Source organism: Ovis canadensis, chromosome 4 (assembly GCF_042477335.2).
Source record: "Ovis canadensis isolate MfBH-ARS-UI-01 breed Bighorn chromosome 4, ARS-UI_OviCan_v2, whole genome shotgun sequence".
NCBI classification, from domain to species: domain Eukaryota; kingdom Metazoa; phylum Chordata; class Mammalia; order Artiodactyla; family Bovidae; genus Ovis; species Ovis canadensis.
Genome location: NC_091248.1, coordinates 111613113 through 111633439, shown reverse-complemented (window position 1 = coordinate 111633439; position 20327 = coordinate 111613113). Strand labels below are relative to the sequence as shown.

General features: G+C 39.9%; 1 protein-coding gene across 1 annotated transcript in view; it reads left to right on the top strand.

Moving 5' to 3' along the window:
- Positions 1-20327, top strand: part of CHCHD3 (coiled-coil-helix-coiled-coil-helix domain containing 3) — a 282425-nt gene that overhangs the window by 176797 nt on the left and 85301 nt on the right. The window contains exon 5 of the mRNA XM_069586985.1: positions 3740-3823. Within this exon, the coding sequence (XP_069443086.1) occupies positions 3740-3823 (84 nt within the window). The remainder of the gene's footprint in view (positions 1-3739; positions 3824-20327) is intronic.

Here is a 20327-nt window from a genome sequence, read left to right as displayed (position 1 = left end):
TGAATATCCTTCTGGTCTTTTATTTCTTCTTCCCTACACAAAAAGAGATCATACTCCCCTTTCTGTTTATAGTCTTTTCCTTATTTTACTTAGTATATTTTGAGTATATTTTAATTTAACCGTTAGATCGGTTTTTGTTTCTGTTTCTTTGCAATTCTAATTAATCTTATCATGAACATCTTTGCATATTGCCATAATTACTTAAGTCCTAAAAGTAGAGTGCTTAGAGCTCAGTGCATATGTACGGCTTTCAAACTTATTTACATTTTGTCAAACTGACTTTTAAAATGCTTATGCCAGTTTATATCCTGACGAACAGTGTCTTGAAGAGCATGTTTTTCATGCGTCTTGGGCAGTATTATTTTTACTTTATATTTTTAAATCTGATAGATGAATTATGGAATTTTGTTATTTTAATTTTCATTTTTGACTTCTTGTGGGTTTTTAAAAACGTGTTATGTACATTTTTGTGCAAATTGCTAGTCTATGTTACTTGGATGTTTTTCTCTTGACTCTTTTTGGGGATGGAGAGCTTATTTTTTAAGTGCTCTTTATGTGAGCAATACTAATTTCACTGTTAGGAGATAGTATTTCTTTCTATTTGCTTGTTCATTTTGTTTAATGTTTTTTTATCTTATGGAGGTTCTCATAAATCCATCCTTCTGCATTTCCTTTATATTTGCAGGGGTATGTGTTGAATTTAGACAGATCTTTCCTCTAGATCATATAGTCTTGCATATTTTCTTCACACATAATTTTATCAAAAATTCTTTCTCCATTGCTACTACTCCATTATTACTCTGTTACTCCGTTCAGTTCAGTTCAGTTCAGTCCCTCAATCGTGTCCGACTCTTTTCGACCCCATGAATCGCAGCACGCCAAGCCTCCCTGTCCATCACCAACTACCGGAGTTCACTCAGACTCACGTCCATCAAGTCAGTGATGCCATCCAGCCATCTCATCCTCAGTCCCCAATCCCTCCTCCTGCCCCCAGTCCCTCCCAGCATCAAAGTCTTTTCCAATGAGTCAACTCTTCCCATGAGGTGGCCGAAGTACTGGAGTTTCAGCTTCAGCATCATTCCTTCCAAAGAAATCCCAGGACTGATCTCCTTCAGAATGGACTGGTTGGATCTCCTTGCAGTCCAAGGGACTCTCAAGAGTCTTCTCCAACACCACAGTTCAAAAGCATCAATTCTTCGGCGCTCAGCCTTCTTCACAGTCCAACTCTCACATCCATACATGATCACAGGAAAAACCATAGCCTTGACTAGACGGACCTCTGTTGGCAAAGTAATGTCCCTGCTTTTCAGCATGCTATCTAGGTTGGTCATAACTTTTCTTCCAAGGAGTAAGCGTCTTTTAATTTCATGGCTGCAGTCACCATCTGCAGTGATTCTGGAGCCAAAAAAGTAAAGTCTGACCCTGTTTACTACTCCATTATCACTACTCCTCTTATACTCCTGTTAGACTAGTGAGGTTTCTACTCTTATGTCAAGGAGCCATAGATTATGTGTTTGCATATGTGTGTCTTTTTAATTTAATTCATTATTTGATTTTTAAATTACTCTTATACTTTCAAGCAGCATGAACTTTTCCTTGAAATCTTCTATTCAAACAGTATTTAATAGTGCAATAATATTCAAATATGTGTCAAGTTAAGCAAGTCCTCTTATTTTTTCCCCATTGTCGCCTTTGGCTTGCATTTTAGGTAAATACTATCCGTCTGATTTCTTGGTTGACATTAGGGTAAAAAGTGTTTCTCCTAGTAAATAACTATTTCTCTGTTTTTTACATGCCACAGGATATTGAAGTCAAAGTAAGTAGCAAAATAGTTACCTACAATAAATGTGCAAATGAGCTCACCCAAGTTAAGCGTGTAGCGACAGTCTCCCTTACACAGGTTGAGCCAGGGGAACCTTGATCACATTGCATGGCAAAAGAGTGGGAATGCCAAAATATGTATTTTGCTTATTTCTTAAAATTTCTAGTCGGGCTTGTGTTCAACATTCATTGACCAAAAGTATGTTAAAAACTTTTCTAACATGGATGATGTAGGCAGGTTTGTTGTCAGAAATAAAGGTCATTTAAATATAATAAAAATAGAAGCAGCAGTTTAAGAAATGCATTTTTCATTGTCCCTCCCCCAGTTTTATTGAGCTATGATTGGCATACAGCACTGTGTAAGTGTGAGGTGTACAGCATAACAATGACTTGACCTACGTACCTCCTGCAGTGATGACCACAATAAGTTTAGTAAATACCCATGCAGGAGTACTGGAGTGGGGTGCTGTTGCCTTCTCCGCATCTCATATAGACACAACATTAAAGAAGTAGAAAAAGTTTTCCCTTGTGATGGGAACTCATAGGATTTACTCTCTTATGATCTTTATAAGGTAGAACAGTATTAATGATCTTACCATGTTGGACATTACATTCCTAATGTTAATTTGTCTTACAACTGGAAATTTTTATCTTTTGACCACCCTCATCTGTTTACCCCTCTCTCTTCCCCTCACCTCTAGTAGCTACAAATAAGATCTCTTTTTCTCTGAGTGTTTTCATTTGTTTTGTTTTTGAAGTATAATTGACCTGCAGCACTATGTTAGTTCTTGGTGTATACCATTGTGATTTGATATTTCTGTATATTGGAAAATGGTGGTCATAATAAGTCTGGTTGCCATCTGTCACCATGCAGAGATATGGTACATAATTATAGACTTACAGACTACATCTCCCGACTGTAGTACATTTCTCATTTCTGAATCATTCATTTTGTAACTGAAAGTTTGTACCTCTTAATCACCCTCGCTTATCTCTTCCCCCAGGTACCTCCTCTCTGACAGCCACCTGTTTCTTCCTATATCTATGACTCTGTTTCTCTTTGGCTATATTTGTTCATTTGTTTTGATTTTTTAGATTTCACATATAGTGAAATCATACAGTCTTTGCCTTTCTCTATCTGCCTTATTTTACTTACCATAATACCTTCTCAGTCCATCCGCTTTGTCCCAAATGGCAAGATTTCAAAGAAATGCATTTTTAATTTAGCTTCAAAAACATTCATAAGAAAGCATTATTTTTTTCAAGGATAAAGATTTTATTGCTTGATTTTTAATTTCATAAAAAAGATAAATTAGTTAAATTAACAGTTATAAAATTACTTTTATTATTTTACTTTTAGTTACTTAAAATTATTCAAATAAAGAATTAGAATGGTTTTTGCCCTTTTTGCCAAAGACAACTATGCCGTTAAAAAGGAAGTAGACCAATACGTTTATTTATATGCTGGTTTCACTGGGTGTTTTAAGGGTTCTCGTATGTAAGGTTTATGTACAGAATGTTATATAGGCATTTTTTATTGCTCAAGAAAGGTTAATAACTATGTGTCTTTTGCATGGGATAAAAATCAAAGTTTTATTAAGCAAAATATTAATCCTTGAAATTACTCTTCGAAAGAGAAGTTAAAGAAAACTGTCTGTGCTATATTCTGACATTATCAGAAACATTTGGACAAAGTAGGACACAGCTGTTACAGTTTAAAAAATTACAATGCAGGCCCATTCTTTACATTTAAATACAGCAATCATCATCTTATAAATGTTTTTTCTATGGCAGAGACCTACTAGCCTGCAAAAAACTTCCTCTTTGTATATGTATTTCTAATGGAATTTATACTTAACTTTTGCTTTGCTGTTACTGCTTTTTCTTAATATAGTATATTTTTCATTTCTTTTTTTAGGCTAAGCAGCTGGAAGAGAAAGATCGGGTGATAAAGAAGCAGGATGCATTCTACAAAGAGCAGCTGGCTAGACTGGAGGAGAGGGTATGGCTGTTACTTGTCAGTGATTCTCTTCTCTTAACCACATCTGCAGTGTTCCCATGGGTGTATTTAAAAATCAATACATTAGAACTGTAACCACTTTTCCTAGTTAAAGAGTGGCCAGGAAGTAAAGAAGCCAACCAGGCCGATAATTATCGAAGATAATGTCATTTCTACTTTGGTAGTTTTGCGTATTGTTGTGTTACTGGTTCGTTGATAACATTTTACTACTCAGGAACTCCCCCCAAATATTTTCCACTATATGTTTAGAAGCTGCATTGTCTCCAGGTCAAGCAGAAGAGTGCTATTCTGGGCTCTCCCAGACATTGACTAAGCTTGAGCATGTTCTTAGAAGCGGAAATGTTTTGAAGGATAAACTGTCTGTGAAAGCTCACTTTCACTGTACTTGTGGCCAAGAAATGAATGTCTTTTTCAAAACTGGTGGACAGGAGCTGAATAATAGGACTCAGGAGAAGAGTTAGGATGGAGAGAGGAGGAAGTACCTCTGGTCTCCATTTCTATAGAATTTGACAAAGACTCGAAATTAAGACGGAAATAGGAGGAGACAGTGGGCTTAAGATTGGAAATTTGGGGGCCCAATCAGTGCCCCTGTTCAATGAAATATTTTATTGTCTAGGATAATTTCATACCTAGACCATGAGGTTGCAAAGCTAGTTTTCTCTTTGCTTTGACTGAGACCTCCAAATTTGATTTGGAATAGCATGTTTAGTAAAAAAGTAGAAACTAAGAAATAGATGATCAAACTCCATTCAGTACAAATATTTGTATGTTGTCTTCACCTCTCTCTTATGTCATTGAACTTAGTACTTCTTGAATGTAGGGACCATTTTCTCATTGTTTCAGCAGATGTATGTATATGTCAGTCTTGTATATGTCAGGCCCTGATGCTGCCAGAGAGAAGCTAATGAAGAAAGTAAGTTAAACTGCTGCCCTTGTGGAGCTTAAATTCATTAAAACCCTGTCAGCATGTTGAATGGCAGATTATAATAACATGCAAACAGTGAAGTGGAAAGAGGAGTCCCAGGGCCTAGGAATGTAGGTGTGGCGCTGGGTGAAGGACCTTTCTAAGAGGTATCTGGGTGTGGGAAGCAGGCCAGGACCAAGCCCTGAAGCAGGGTTGTGCTTGACGTGTTTGGAGAGGCTAGATGGCTTGTGAGTTGCTGTCTTCAGTAAGAACTGAAGCAAGAGGGACTTATTAGGTTGATGCAAAAGTAACTACAGTTTTGGACTGTGAAATTTTAAATCATAACTAGGCTCAAATATATCTTTATTAATCAAAATAGGAACCATTGCAATAAACACATTTTTGCCAATGAGAAATGACCCTTGAGCTATGGTTTGCAGAGGACTGATTTAGTGCATGGGTTCTGACATCTGGGGTTTTAGATTCAAGGCCCTGAACTGGCATTTACCTGCTGCCTATCTTGGAGTGATGTTGGTGGTTTAGTCACTAAGTTGTGTCCAACTCTTTATGACCCCATGGACTATAGCCTGTCAGGCTCCTCTTTCCAAGGGATTCTCCAGGCAAGAATACTGAAGTGGGTTGCCATTTCCTTCTCCAAGGGATCTTCCCAACCCAGGAATTGAACCCAGGTCTCCTTCATTGCAGGCAGATTCTTTACCAGCTGAGCTATGAGGGAAGCCCTATCTTAGAGTATCATATGTAAACTTTAGGTTTCCTCAGCTATAAACTGAGGAAACCTCGCTAGTTTGTAAAATGAGATAATCCTCATAAATTACCTGTAAGACTGTCCAGGACAGAGTAACCGTTCAGTCAGTGTAGCTCTTCTTTTACTTCTATCCCAAACACTGTTTCTGATGTAATGAGTAAATATTATCTGAATCAAATGAGTGAGTGTAAGTTTTTCAGGTGGTTAACCAGGAACCCACTTTTCCCCCACCCAATGATAATTTTCTTTGCCTTCAAGTATTACTGTGCTAGGTATGTTTTGAAGTTCTCATTGATCACTGTTACATACAAGAAAAGGCACTGATAAATATTTGCCCATTTCTCATAAATCACCAGTTTCCTAGAGATATTCAGTGATCGGTTTGAGGCACTGAGAGGATGGATTTACTCTTGGCCAATTAAAGATGGTGCTAGTGGTAAAGAACTCTGCTGTCAGTACAGGAGACATAAGAGAAATGGGTTTGATTGCTGGGTTGGAAAGATCCCCTGGAGAAGGACAAGGCAGTCCACTCCAGTATTCTTGTGTGGAGAATCGCATGCATCACAGGAGACTGGTAGTCTCCAGTCCATGAGGTTGCAAAGAGTCAGACCACTTAGCAACTAAGTTTCCACCACATACAACATTCTTAAAAAGTTTGCTTCACATCCATGTCAGCTTTGATAAAGCTGGCAACATTTGCAATGAAACAAGTATTTGAAAAACTTAAAAATGGCTTTGACTTTCTTTGTCAGTGAAGAGTTGATACCTTTGCCTATTGGTTCTAAGAAGGGTGAAATTAATGTAGAGTTAAATTACACTTATTACTCCTCCCGAGTTGAAGAAAGGCAGAAATTATCTCAGATGTCTGGGGAACCAGCTGATATGAATACCAGGGAGGAGAAAGCTCCATTCACCCAAGGGAATGTCTAATTGATAAGGAGTGTATTAAAGTAGAATCTAGAGACATCCCAAGCTGTATTACAGAACTGCTTGTGTTTTCAAATGCTCAGTAGACTTGGGTTCATATTCTCAAATGACTATAAATTTCTCACTTTAAAATAAAAGAAGCACAATGAGATATTAAAATAACTCTTAGGGATATCATGCTGTAGTTGCATCATGAAATTTGCATCAAGTCAATGAAAATGAATAGCTGAGTAATAAGATTATGAGTCATCAAAAAGTGATAATGTATAGATGGTTAACAAAAACATGAAAAGATGTTCAACATCGCTCATTATTAAAGAAATGCAAATCAAAACTATAATGAGGTATCACCTCACACTGATCAGAATGGCCCTCATCAAAAAGTCTACAAACAGTGAATGCTGGAGAGGATATGGAGAAAAGGGAATGCTCTTGCACTGTTGGTGGGAATGTAAATTGATACAGCCACTGTGGAAGTTGGTATGGAGATTCCTTAAAAAAATTAGGATTAAAACCACCATATAATCCAGCAATCCCGCTCATAGGCATATACTCTGAGGAAACCAAATTGAAAGAGACACATGCATCCTGTTGTTCATTGCAGCACTATTTACAGTAGCTAGAACACGGAAGCAGCCTAGATGTCCATCGACAGATGAATGGATAAAGAAGTTGTGGCACATAGACACAATGGAATATCACTCAGCCACAAAAAGGAACACGTTCGAGTCCGTTCTGATGAGGTGGATGAACCTAGAACCTTTTATACAGAGTGAAGTGAGTCCGAAAGAGAAAGATAAATAACCATATTCTAACACATATATACAGAATCTAGAAAAAATGGTACTGAAAAACTTATTTCCAGGGCAGCAGTGGAGAAACAGGCACAGAGAACAGACTTACAGACGTGGGGAGAGGGGAGGGGAGGGTGAAATTTATGGAGAGAGGACCATGGAAACTTACATTACCACATGTAAAATTTGCTGTATGTCTCAGGAAACTCAAACAGGGGCTCTTTATCAACCTAGAGGGGTGGGGTGGGGAGGGAGATGGGGGCTGGGAGGTTCAAAAGGGAGGGGTATACCTATGGCTGATTCATGTGGAGATTTGACAGAAAACAGCAAAATTCTGTAAAGCAATTGTCCGTCATTAAAAAATAAATAAATTTTTAAAAAGTGATAATGTACACAATGACTGTGGCTGCTAATGTAGCTGACAGGCAGATGGTATGGTGGTCTTAGAAGTTGTCCTGGGAATGACTGTACAAGATACCATGTCCCCTCTTCATTAATAAGACCACCTAGTATTCAGTTGATGGTTTCACCAGTTCACCTAGTTAAAACAAGAGAAAGATAAGTACTTGTATCCACTTCTAAACTTACATTTTTAAACAGGAACCTGGATTTCATAGTCAGTTAAATGATTCTGCAACTTATGTAATACCACAACCATTTTTCCTTACATTAGCCACTGCTGGATTCCACACTTTGCATCTTTTAACACAAAGTGTGCAGAATTTCTAACAGAAATGGTTAGACATTGTACTTTTTTCACTGTCATCACAAGAAAATCCTCCTTATAATCTTCTGCATTAAGTTTAGAAAGTGCTTCATCTTTGCACACCTAAATGTCTCTCAATATTCCAAGGTGAAATCCAACTGGGAAAAATTCAGCTTAGCTACTTTTAGGAATGGCAGTAATAAACAAAAATAAGATATTACAGAAATGGACAGCAGACACCAGGAGGTTGAATACCACGAAAGTAATTTTATGATTTTTAGTATCTTGACACAGTGGAAAATATTCTTTTTATAAAAAATATTTATTTCTTTGGCTACACCGAGCCTTAGCTGTGGCACCCTGGATCTTTGATCTTCATTTCAGCATGTGGGATCCACTGCCCTGACCAGGCATTGAATCCTGCATTGGGAGTGCAGAGCCCTAGCCACTGGACCACCAGGGAAATCCAAAAAATATGTATTCTTTAAGGGGCAACAGCTTATATTTTGGATAAGGCAATGGCAACCCACTCTAGTACTCTTGCCTGGAAAATCCTATGGATGGAGGAACCTGGTAGGCTGCAGTCCATGGGGTCACTAGGAGTTGGACACAACTGAGCAACTTTGCTTTCACTTTTCACTTTCATGCATTGGAGAAGGAAATGGCAACCCACTCCAGTATTCTTGCCTGGAGAATCCCAGGGATGGGGGGAGCCTGGTGGGCTGCCATCTGTGGGGTCGCATAGAGTCAGACACGACTGAAGCAACTTAGCAGCAGCAGCTTATATTTTTTAAGCTCTTTCTTACCTCATGTAGGTATGCCCTAACTGAAAAAAAGCTTGAGTATCAGTTCCCATTGGTGGATATAAGAAGCTTGAGAAAATTAATTCCTGATCAGTGACTGATGAAAGGAATCACAGGGCAGCTTTCGAGGAAAATGTTCTTAAATGTTTTTAAGACGCCTTTGCCAGTCCCTATGGGGCTTCTCTGGTGGCTCACTTGGTGAAGAATCCACCTGCAAAGCAGGAGACCCGGGTTCCATCCCTGGGTTGGGAAGATCCCCTGGAGAAGGGAATGGCAACTCACTCCAGTCTTCTTTCCTGGAGAACCGCATGGACAGCAGAGGCTGGCGGGCTACGGTCCATGGGGTTGCAAAGAGTCAGACACGACTGAGCCACTTCCACTTGTCAGTCCCTCAGGTAATTCTCCATAATGCTTTATATGTCTCTCTTAATGTGCCATGTTTATGCTGACTGTGATTAGTTACCTGTGTTTATCTGCTTAGCACCTTAAGGATAAAATCATTTTCTTATTTCTGTCTTTTCCACAACTCACATGCAGTGAGTAAATCCTGCAGTTCCTAAGTTTATGCCATAAGGTTAGATCCAAGCCATTCATGTACAGTTTGTAAGTATTTGCAAAATATTTAGTTTCTTTTTCATTAGTTAAATTAATAATCTAAATCTGTCCTGTGAAAATATCAAGTTTAACTTTGAATATCTGGATATGTATAGCATCTTCATCATCCTCATAGCTAAGAAAACATCTTTTGAGTATTTATGTTGTGCTGGGCACTTTGCATGGATTATATCATTTTATTCTCATAAACAACCGTAGGAGGCTGTCACCCCTGTTGTTTTTAGGTGAAGATACTACAGGTTCAAGTAATTTGCCTGAGAATATACAGACAAAGGGCTTCCCAGGTGGCTCAGTGAGAAAAAACCCATCTGCAGTGAAGGAGCCTCAGGAGACACGGGTTCAGCCCCTGGGTTGGAAGATTCCCTGGAGAACAAAATGGCTACCCACTCCAGTCTTCTTGCCTGGAGAGTCCCCTGGACAGAGGGGCCTGGTGGGCTGCTCAGTCCATGGGGTCAAAAAGAGTCACACAGGACTGATGCGACAGGGCGCACAAGCACACATACAGTCAAAATGTGACCTGAACTTGAACCAGGTCCAACACCCGAGCTGTTAGCCATTGTCCAATACCGTCTTTAATGTTTGTCAGGCCTGCACTTTAGAAGTTAAATCCTGCTGATTGCTTTGTTACTTCTGTGGGTAGTAACTTAACTCCTTCTGGCTTCTAATACAGTGTTTTAGGTCCTGATGTTAAAACTTGATCAGTGTTACCATATAACCTGGAAGTGTTTAGCATTCAAAATGCTTAATTCCCCCCCACCCACCCAGGATCTGGTACTTCCTGGGGAAATTTGACCAAAAGGGCAGCACCAAGGTTATATTACTTAGCAACTGTGGCATGCCACCCCCAAGAATTACTTTAATGTCTAGTTGTGCTGCTTGTTACTTTGAAGGAAGAAATTCATAGTCATTCACGCAGTTTAGAAATGTCTTTGGGGCATCCCATTCATTCATAGGTTCACAATTTCGCTACAGGATAATCATCACATTCCATCTCTAGGATGAAAACAAATTTTCTGTTTTATCAGCTGTTTGATGGTTATTTCATGAAACTCTGAATTTGCCTGCTCCTGAAACATCCGTTGCCTGGATATTCTTCAGAAGAATGTGTATTTTGCCATAGTCTGTTAGCCCTCTGGAAAGGAATGGAGAGGCAGGACTAAGTCCATGGAACAAAAGGACAGAGTCCAGTTTCTTCCAGGATCTTCTGGGATGAAAAACCCCTCCCTCCCTCTCCCAGGATATCTAGAGATGTGTGTTCTTTGATGATGAGTGTGTCTTGCATGTCTAACTTCTCAATTATAAACTTGAATTGAGTTGCTCCATGTAATCCACTTTGCTCTTGGCGTTCCTAAGAATGGTGGGGTTTGGCACAGCATGAAGAGAGCTGTAAAAGCCCTAGTGGCTCCAGTAGCCGAGGGAGATCAGAGAGCTTAGTTGGATACCATTACAGTGTTCAGACCAACGGGGTAGTGCGGTTTGTATTGTTTCCAGTTTGCAGGTTCCTCCGGATTTTGGCAACAATTTGCATACACACTGCCGTCAGCCCCATACAATTAAGGAGAGGGAATTGTACAAGCTGAGTGAAAGAGAGTGATGCAAAGAGAATGGTGAAAAATAAATTGTCATTAAGAAGAAAAGTACTTTACTAGTTCATCACCTGTGGAGAGAGTGGCTAATTAAATTCTAAGGTCATGCTTACATGAAATGAGCAAGTTTTCAAAGCCTTTTACTTACAGTGGGTGGCATATCTTCTATTGCATCACAGTGTCGGGCTTATCTGTATGATTAATTGGCTATTTTGATTGCTTGACTACTTCTTTGTCAGTTGGTACCTTCATTTCTGTGTTCCTCTCCACAAAGCTTGAGGGGGAACATGCCACGAATGATGATAAAGAGAAATGACAACAGAACAGATTATTGCCAGCCCCTTGTGCTCCTTATGGAAAGAAATTATTGGTGTTTTTGTATTATCAGATGAAACCTGTCATTGTAAAAAGATTTCTTTGAGTGGAGCTGGGTCAGCCATTTCAAGGGATTAATACAGGATGGAATTTCAGTCAGACCACTGGCATCTGCGATCCTAAAACATGAAGATTCTTTTTTGAGGGGAGTGTAGGGCAATAACTACTTAGACTCAATTTAAGGGATTAAAAAAAGCCCTTTGATATTCTTCCTCTTAGGTACTTTCTAAACAGTTGTCCGTGATCCAAGGTCATATGGGTAGCTCATATACACTGAATTATATGTATGTTTTGGCCAGGCGCTGAGATATAGCAAGTTTAACTCGATAGTTAAAAGCATTACTTGGTGGGAGATATTCCTTGGTAGTTTATGCTAGTTTGCACTTGTCAATCTAGAGAGAGAGATTATTCCATTGACACTTGGAACTTATGTACTGGCCTCCTCATTCATTTTGAAACCAGGGCAGTTTCTCTAGTTACCAGGAGTTGCAAGAAACAGATGAAGCTCTCTTGTCCAAGAGTTTGTATGTTGAAGACATAGAAACCAGTGTCGCTTTTAATTGTATTGCTGTTACAAATGACAGAGATTTCAGTGAAGTGGTTTTTAGCATTTAATCAATGAGTTTTTTTTTAAATCATTAACAAGTATTGATAGTTCAAATAAATGTTACTTAGATGTTAGCGGTTAGGTAGAGAAATTAATAAGGCTCAGTATCACTATACTTCTTGTTAATATAATTGAAACAGTTATTTATAACTTAGGTTCAGAGACTGAACCCTTCTGTGCTTTTTCTGGGCTCCCTAAAGGAAGTTTATTATTGCAGACTTTCCAAAAGTAGCAAGGAGGGTGGACCGCCTCCCCCCCCCAATTTTGTTCTACAGAGCAAGGGGCAAGAAAATCGATACAGTAGGGGTCTTATCCTTAATTCATTATTCAACAAGTGCTCCAAACGCATTGGCTTTTCTGTTAACCTCTCTGAGTTTTCTAATGGGAAATGTGCGATGGGTAACCTTGAAATGCTTTTTTAATCTGGCTTTAGGGATATGAGACTTACATTTTTTTTTTTCCGGGATGAGCTGTTAAAAGTGCATCCTGTTAAAATGATCCCTTTAACTGGAGCCAGTTTTTCTGTGCCTAACTTTAGAGGAAAGATTTGCAAATCATGGGATCAGCACTTAATTTGGGGCTCTATTTACCATGTAGGCTGTCAAGAAGTATTAACCTTAAGGTAAGATGAGAATGTGGAGTACAAAGCTATGAGCTGATGGCACAAAGTACACCAGGTATTAAATAGTATTATCCATCCTGCTTGCTACAGTAAATAGGATTTCACTATTATGATGTGTCAGGGCTTTCAGGGAAATCAAATTTACAAGACACTAAACTGCCATCCTCTCTGCTGAGCAGCTTTATTCTGGGATCTTGCTTTCATATTAATCCTGTTGGTTAGGAAATACTTGTAGCAATTGTGCATGGAAATTATAATTTAATGATCTCTTCCTTTTCTCTATTCAGAGGTTAGAATGGACCACTGTGCTTTGTAGTGATAGCCCCAGGGCTCTGAGAAAGAGATAATGTGCAGTTCCAGCTTTAAAGCCCAGTATTGCCTTTCTCTTGTAATGATCATAAGTGCTAAGATGCCAACAGTATGGGCTGCCTGCTTTCTCAGCTCTTCATATCTCCTTTACCCTATGAGAGGCTGTACAGTAAACTAGATTCTGTTTACCATGACAGTTTTTAGTGCCACTTGAATGTGTAAAGACAAGGTAGAGAAATGAAGTGTGATGAAATCTAGGGAAAATTAATTCTGCTTTTAAAGCTTCTGTTTGTTCTGTCTGGGGAGGCTCAGTAGGCTGTTTGCTTTGAAAAACAATTAATACCCCCTTTCCTTTCTCTGGGATCTTTTCTTGCTATTGATAAGAATGTTGCAGCCAGGAAGGCATTCTGTGTTTCCTGTGTGTTTCCTGTGTTTTTCCTGTGTATGTGATTGAAAATGAGCTAAATCTCTTGAATTTTCTTTGCATCCAGTTTCATCATTAGTGATTGTTTTGCTTCTTGATACCGTGTTTATTTATAAATTTCAAATGCACTCCATTTAGGCAAACCAGCCAGTGCTCATTTCCCTATTTTCCTGACTGAAAAATTAAAATGCATGAATATTAATTCTTTTAAGGGAAATTGCAGGGCTGGTATTGGAAAATGCTCTTGAATCTCAGTTTTATGTCCAGACCATGAGCCAGCTGTGCCTCTGTAAGGCATTACATCTCAACACATTAGCTTCATTAAGAAAGATGTATTTGGTCATAAAACATTTGCAAATAATATTATCTCATAACAAAATCAAATAAAAAGTGCCCATATCTGAACTTGGCATGTAAAGCAGATTGGCATGGTAAGGACAACATGAAATTGAGGGAATTTAAATCTAACCTGACCATGGAGACTATCTAAGATAGGAGCTTAACCTTGGTAGTGTTTATCAGAATTGGGGGAGGGGGGATAGGGTTTGAGGGAATCCTCGACATTTCACCATTCATTTGAGCACACATTTGTTAATCTCACCAACACCCGTTGGCATCTGCTACAGAGCTTTTGATTGCCATAGTGGACCCATGTAGGCTTTGCCAGGCTTTCTTCCAGAGCGGAACTGTTTTGTGAGGAGAAAGCCACTACTTTTGTCCCTTCAAGGTCTAAAGATCAAGGGATTTAGAGGGGAATTCTGTGGGTTGAAGAGATTCATCAGGTTAAATGCTCAGATAAAGACCCAATAAACTGGTTACCTTCAATGGCAATCTTTGGAAATAAATGTTAAATATGTAAGTTCCATAAAGACCAGAACTGTTTCTGCTTTTTGATCACCATAATAGTGCCTGGCACTTAGTAGGTGCTAGATAACTTTTAAAATTAACGTGTTAGTCAGGAAGTGGGATGGGTTCCTTGGCCAAATAATTTTGAAGAATGTTAAGCTTAACTAAGCAGAACAGATTTCTTTACTGTAGTCCTTCTCTGAGTTTGTGTACATTCTGAGCTTCCAGGATGAGAATACTGCATGCCATGTTTCAGCATTATACTTGAACCATAAAGTCTCTTTTTCGAGAAACACTCATTAACTTATCCCAGCCCACCATCTGAGATTTTCTGTTGCTCTGCCTAATGCTACTGCTTAACATTTTTTGAGTTCTTCCTGATTGCATCCTAGAATGTAGAGGTCAAGAAGCCATAGAATTTCATTGATAGAGTTCCTAATTTGAGGGCTTCTGAGGACCTGCAACCCTCCTGGAATTGCCTGCCTGTGTACTGTGTTGTAAAAGAGTGCACAGAGGAGGAAGAGGCCCAGGGAGTCTATAGCTTCTCTGGAGGGCTCTGTGTTCTGACTCTGTACTCTTCAGAATCTCTGTTCTCTCTAACAGTCTTTGAGAAAGCTATGCCTGCAGTAGCTCAGTTTCATCAGGGCCCTCCCACTACAGGACACTTCAGCTCAGTTCAGTTGCACAGTTGTGTCCCAACTCTTTGCAACTCCATGGACTGCAGCACACCAGGCTTCCCTGTCCTTCACCAACTCCCAAAGCTTGCTCAAACTCATGTCCATCAAGTTGGTGATGCCATCCAACCATCTCATCCTCTGTTGTCCCCTTCTCCTCTTGCCTTCAATCTTTCACAGCAGGACGCAGAGCCATGCCCATTAACCCAAGAGTCGTACATCTTCATATGAAGAATCAGGCGTGTAGAATGCCCCCAAGGATCAGGGTCCCCATAGAAGTTTTCTTCTTTTTTCATTAAATCGAGTAGAAGAATTCGATTTCATAAATATTGAATTACCACCGTGGATCTTTAACCCACAAGTGTTTGCCAAGACCCAGAGCTGGAGGAACAAGGAACAGCGTTTTCCATTTCTTCATGATCTTGAATTTTCTGTGCCCCTTCGGAAAGACTTTGGAAGTAGTAAGATTTGCTAGCCGTGATCAGAAAAATTGTACAGTCTGTGTCCTCACAAGTTCACCAATCCTTCTCTGTAACCTCATTCACCCTCACACAAGAATCCAGGGAGGATAGTGTGGCCACAGCACTACCCCCTCACGACTTGTAGTTTCACGCCAGATCTCTGTGATCGGTGCCTGGCACGTAGTAGGTGTTTGTTTGACAAAGATCTGTTGAGTAAACAAATAAAGGAGCTTTCAGCAAGTAAAAGGCTTCAATCTTCAGACTGGCCCAGGTGCCTTAGATATACATCTTCCAGGTGACTTAGTGCACACTTCCCACCAAGCTACACCTTATCCTGCAGGTTTCGCAGAGATTCAGACCCAGGTCCTTCTGCTCCAGCCATGCCAGCTGCTAATATTAATGCAACAGCCTAACTTACTTACATAGAATTAAACAGTGCAGATGCCACTATTCAGGCAAACTTTTGAAGTAAAGTAAATCACTTTGCCTAAGTGATGTTCTCATTCATTACTTTTCTGTGACTTGAGGCAGGGGTAATCTATTTTATCCACAAACCCTGCCCTAAATAGAATCCCAGCTTCATGAGTTGTCCCCAAACTTGGCTTTTGGTGAAAATGTTCATGAGTACTTTGCACTCTGGACATCCTTGCTATTCCAAGGCTATTGGCTAAGAAATATAGTATCATTAGAATCAGCATCATATTAAAACAGCTACCATCTATTGGGGCTACCCTGGTGGCTCAGATGGTGAAGAATCTTTCTGCAATGCAGGAGTCCTGGGTTTGATCCCTGGGTTGGGTGGATCCTCTGGAAAAGGGAATGGCAACCCACTCTAGTATTCTTGCCTGGAGAATTCCATGGACAGAGGAGCCTGGCGGGCTACAGTCCTTGGGGTCACAAAGAATCCGACACAACTAAGCAACTAACACTTTTCACCATCTATTGAGGGATTATCATAAGCCAGGCAGTGCAGAAAATGTTTTAACAAATCATTTAACTCCAGGACAGACCTCCAAGGGAAGGTGTTTTCTTCCTTCACCACCTAACTAGCTACTGATTTTGTTCTTTGGGCTCAGAGACATCAGGTAACTTGGGCTAATGTTTTCCAGCCAGTGCAGCCAGGCCTCTCTCTGTCTCTTCACTGATTGCCTCTCCTGTGTGACCAGTGAGCGTCTATGAGACTCCCTTAGGCTTACATCTATTATTCAATTTCACTCCCCCAGACTTTTAAGAAGAATTTTGGTGGAAGTGGGTATCACAGTTCTTGTTTAGACCCAGTAGAGTCAAATAACAGATTCTCAGCCATGTTTCCCTTAGCAGCATTTGTACTTGACTTCTTTTATCAGCTAAGCACCAGTAGTCTTACTTAATCATGGATCATATTCTACAGTAGAGTAGCAGTGATAAAGCATGATTGGGTGTTGGATACAGTGAGTGTGGCTTTAGATGGAGACGCTGTCAGTAAGGAAACAGTACAGGATCTGTGGATTGGGCCTTATCCTCTGAGAGGACAGATGGAAAAGATGAAGGACCTGGAAATACCGGGGGGAGAAACAGCTGGAAATCAAAAGGACAGGCTAGATCAGCCAAGGGGATGCTGAGATCTAGTGGGATGACCATGGGGGAAGTGGTTGGAGGGTTCAGGAGTGACCTGGTAACTCCCACTGCCACTTGGGCATTCCTGCCCTCACCATCTTCCTTTGCAAGGGCCCACTTTGCAAAATTGCTTCCAGTTGATCTCTTGACAGAACCCTTGAAACTCAGTCCTGCCCATTTTGCCTGCTCTTTAGATTGTGAACCTGTGGAAATTTGGAGTATAAACTTCCTGCAAAGTTTAATTATAGTCATACAAATATGTATTTACTGTTAATTTCCTTTCTTGGAGAAGGCAATGGCACCCCACTCCAGTACTCGTGCCTAGGAAAGTCCCATGGACGGAGGAGCCTGGTGGGCTGTTGTCTGTGGGGTCACACAGAGTCGGACACAACTGAAGTGACTTAGCAGTAGCAGCAGCAGTTTAAGGCCAAAGATGTTGCTCCTAAATTAGAGCTATTTGAACTTCAATTCAGGGGCTTCCCTAGACTCTGCCACAAAATTAAATCAAGTAATTAAATCAATGTCAGAAATATACCACTCAGTCAGCTACCCTTAAGCCAGCCACTCCTGCGTTTAACCTCTGTGATAGTTTTCCCTCTACGGCTTCAGTATGGTTCATCCCCTGTCTCGGAGATGCTGACCACCTGCTCTGTGCCCAGGTATCGTGCAGAGTAGGTCCTGTGATGCACGGAGGCTAAATCAGGCCCAGTTCATCTCTGCCGTCTCATCCCTCCTCCTAGCCTGCTAGTTCTTCTTAGTATTATTATTTCTAAAACTTCATCATAATGTAGTCTCTACCTTGCCTAGACTGACTATAAATGATGTGAGGTGGAGAGTGTAAATAGAAGCGTGAGGGAAGAGTAGTTCAAGGTTGAGGGTTCAGATCCTTCGGTTAGGCAGTCCCTGTGCTGAGATCTGTGTTTCTGTTTATCTATCATTAAGACGAAAGTGTTACTAGAACTACAATGAATGTTTCTGTAATTCCGGAAAAATAATACATAATAAATTGTAAGCTGTCTAGTCTCTCATGATGTTCTTGCTCTAGAAATTTTGGCAGACATTCCTAGAACTATTTGTTAAAATTCAATAGCATGTAATTAAAGACAGAGACTGCCATTTCTCTGTTGGGTACATTAAAAAATTATATTATGTATCATTTGGATTTGACCCCAAACTCCATTCCCAAAAGAATAATGCCAGAAAGACAAAAGGGTAAGTATTTTAGTCTTAACTAGAGGCACAAGTTACGTAAAGTAACTACATTTACAGAACTGTCAATTATACCCTAGCTATTTAAGAGTAATTATGCAAAAGATAGCTTCTGAATGAATATTACTTTACACATCGCCAAATGGAAACAGTGATTCTGATGAAATTCTGGATTTTCAGCCTTGCCAGGCAACAGAATAAGATTGCTGATGTTTTAAGCCTGTGCTGACGATTAAAACCAATATTAATACAACAACCTGGATACTATGTTAATGAAATGGAATATTTTATAGGCACATAAAAGTTTACTGCTTCTTGGAACTCTAATATTCTTCTAGCACAGAAGTGTGGGTTTGTTTTGTTTTGTTTTCAGACAAGGAAACAGAAATCTAGAGGTTTAAAAATTGGTTTTATGTGCTTAGGGAGAGGAGCGGCTGCATTGTTTACCTAGTCATTATTGTTGTCTCATCAAGTAGGTTCTAAGTTAGTGGATGAGGATTTGTGTGTTCAGGTTCCTAGAACTGATTTGTGTTGGGGTGGTCTTGCAGATATCGCAGAGGTGACTGACATATAATGAATACTTGGGAACCATTCCTTAGGTTTTATGAAACTTAATCAAACAGGCAATAAAAGTGTCTCTAGCTTCGTTGATATCATGGTACAAAGCAGACATGCAGCAGTTTTAAAATTACTTGCTATACCGAACAAAACAAATCTTTACTAGAACTCACCTGGTTTGTTCTATCGGAAGAAAGGATGGCTAAGTTGCTAATTTGTTCCAGTTGCTAATTTTCATCTACCTACAAATGCTTGTCTTTTGGTCATTGCCTGAGATATTTAAGAATAACCCCAGACCTCAAGAATGTAGGGAGATGAGCTTGGATGATTCCAGAATGCATTGAAGCTTTGGGACCCCTCCACCAAAAGACCTCAAGGTAAATATAATGGTATCAAAGATAGGTGGATATAGATTCAGGTGTTAGACCTTCTACTTGGTTCTTTGTCCTTGGAAGCACCCTGCAACCTCTTTGACCCTCAGAGTCCTCATCTGTAAGGTGGCTTTCAAAACATGTTTCCTGAGGGTGTGGAGAAGAACTGAAATGTTACATGTGAATATATATGGATATTAAATTAGGATAGCACTAGGTATTTCCATCGTCTAGGAGGTTGATAATTATATGCTGTTTGAGGTAACTCGTTGAGTGGGAAAACCCTAGGAAAAAATAGCTATTATTTTATCATGTTGAAATGTTAACTTGAATTTTGCCAGAAGGAATGGAATCATTGGCTCAATTGTAGAACTGTTGTGTAAAACATATAAAAAAAATTTTAAAGCTACAATTTAGGTCTACATTATCTTTTGGATTTTCAGATCTCTTTAATGTACTTCATTTTATCACATAAAAAGGGATTTCTCTTGCATGTATTTCTGTTCACATTTGGCTGCCTGTGTGTGGGAGAGAGTAATCTGGGTACTTCAGTGTCCTTCTGTGCTTAGGTTTTTCTGCCATCCTCCATGCTTTGAGAGAGACTGGTGTGAATCTTTGTCCATTTAGTTGAGTCTTTCAGTGTTCATAAAAAAATGGCTTATTTATGAAACCCTATGACATTATAATGTTGGCGTCTAGCTCCTCAAGACTGGGCACACAAAGGCACAGAGGTCAGGTTCCAGAGACTGTCGTGGTGAACTTTGGGGTGCCATCTTTAAGACGGTCACTGGGGGGTGGGGAGCTTAGGGCCGGAGGAGCCTACAGACTCTGGGAGAACACTGTGCAGCTCATGTCTAGATTGGTTCTTGTTGTTGCTCAGTGTTTGCTTTTCATTTTAATCTTCTGTTGGCAGCCTTTGACTTTGGATATTAATGGAGAACAAGGATTTACCTCCTCACTGTGACTTTTGGGTCAGTCTTGCAGAGTTTCTTACTTTAGTGTTGTTTATTTTTTTAAAGCCCTCTTCCTATTACCCATTAAAATGGAATGGATGGCAAGGAGGAGAAAGCATAAATGAGGACAGGTCCTAGGGTGGTGATGGGACAAGAGCAAGGAGGCGTGAGGCGAGGAGTCACAGAGGGGCAGTCGCTGGGCAGATACTGCTCTTCTCCGAGTGGACTTCGTAGTTAAGAACATTATGACCCTCATTATTTGGGTCTTCTCTTGAAAAATGAGGCTTTCGTTTTGCATTGTATTCCTGAGAGGCAGAAACCATCTCTGGTGGGGTCATAGCTTCAGGAAAATGCTAGGGATATGTTGATATCAGTATTTC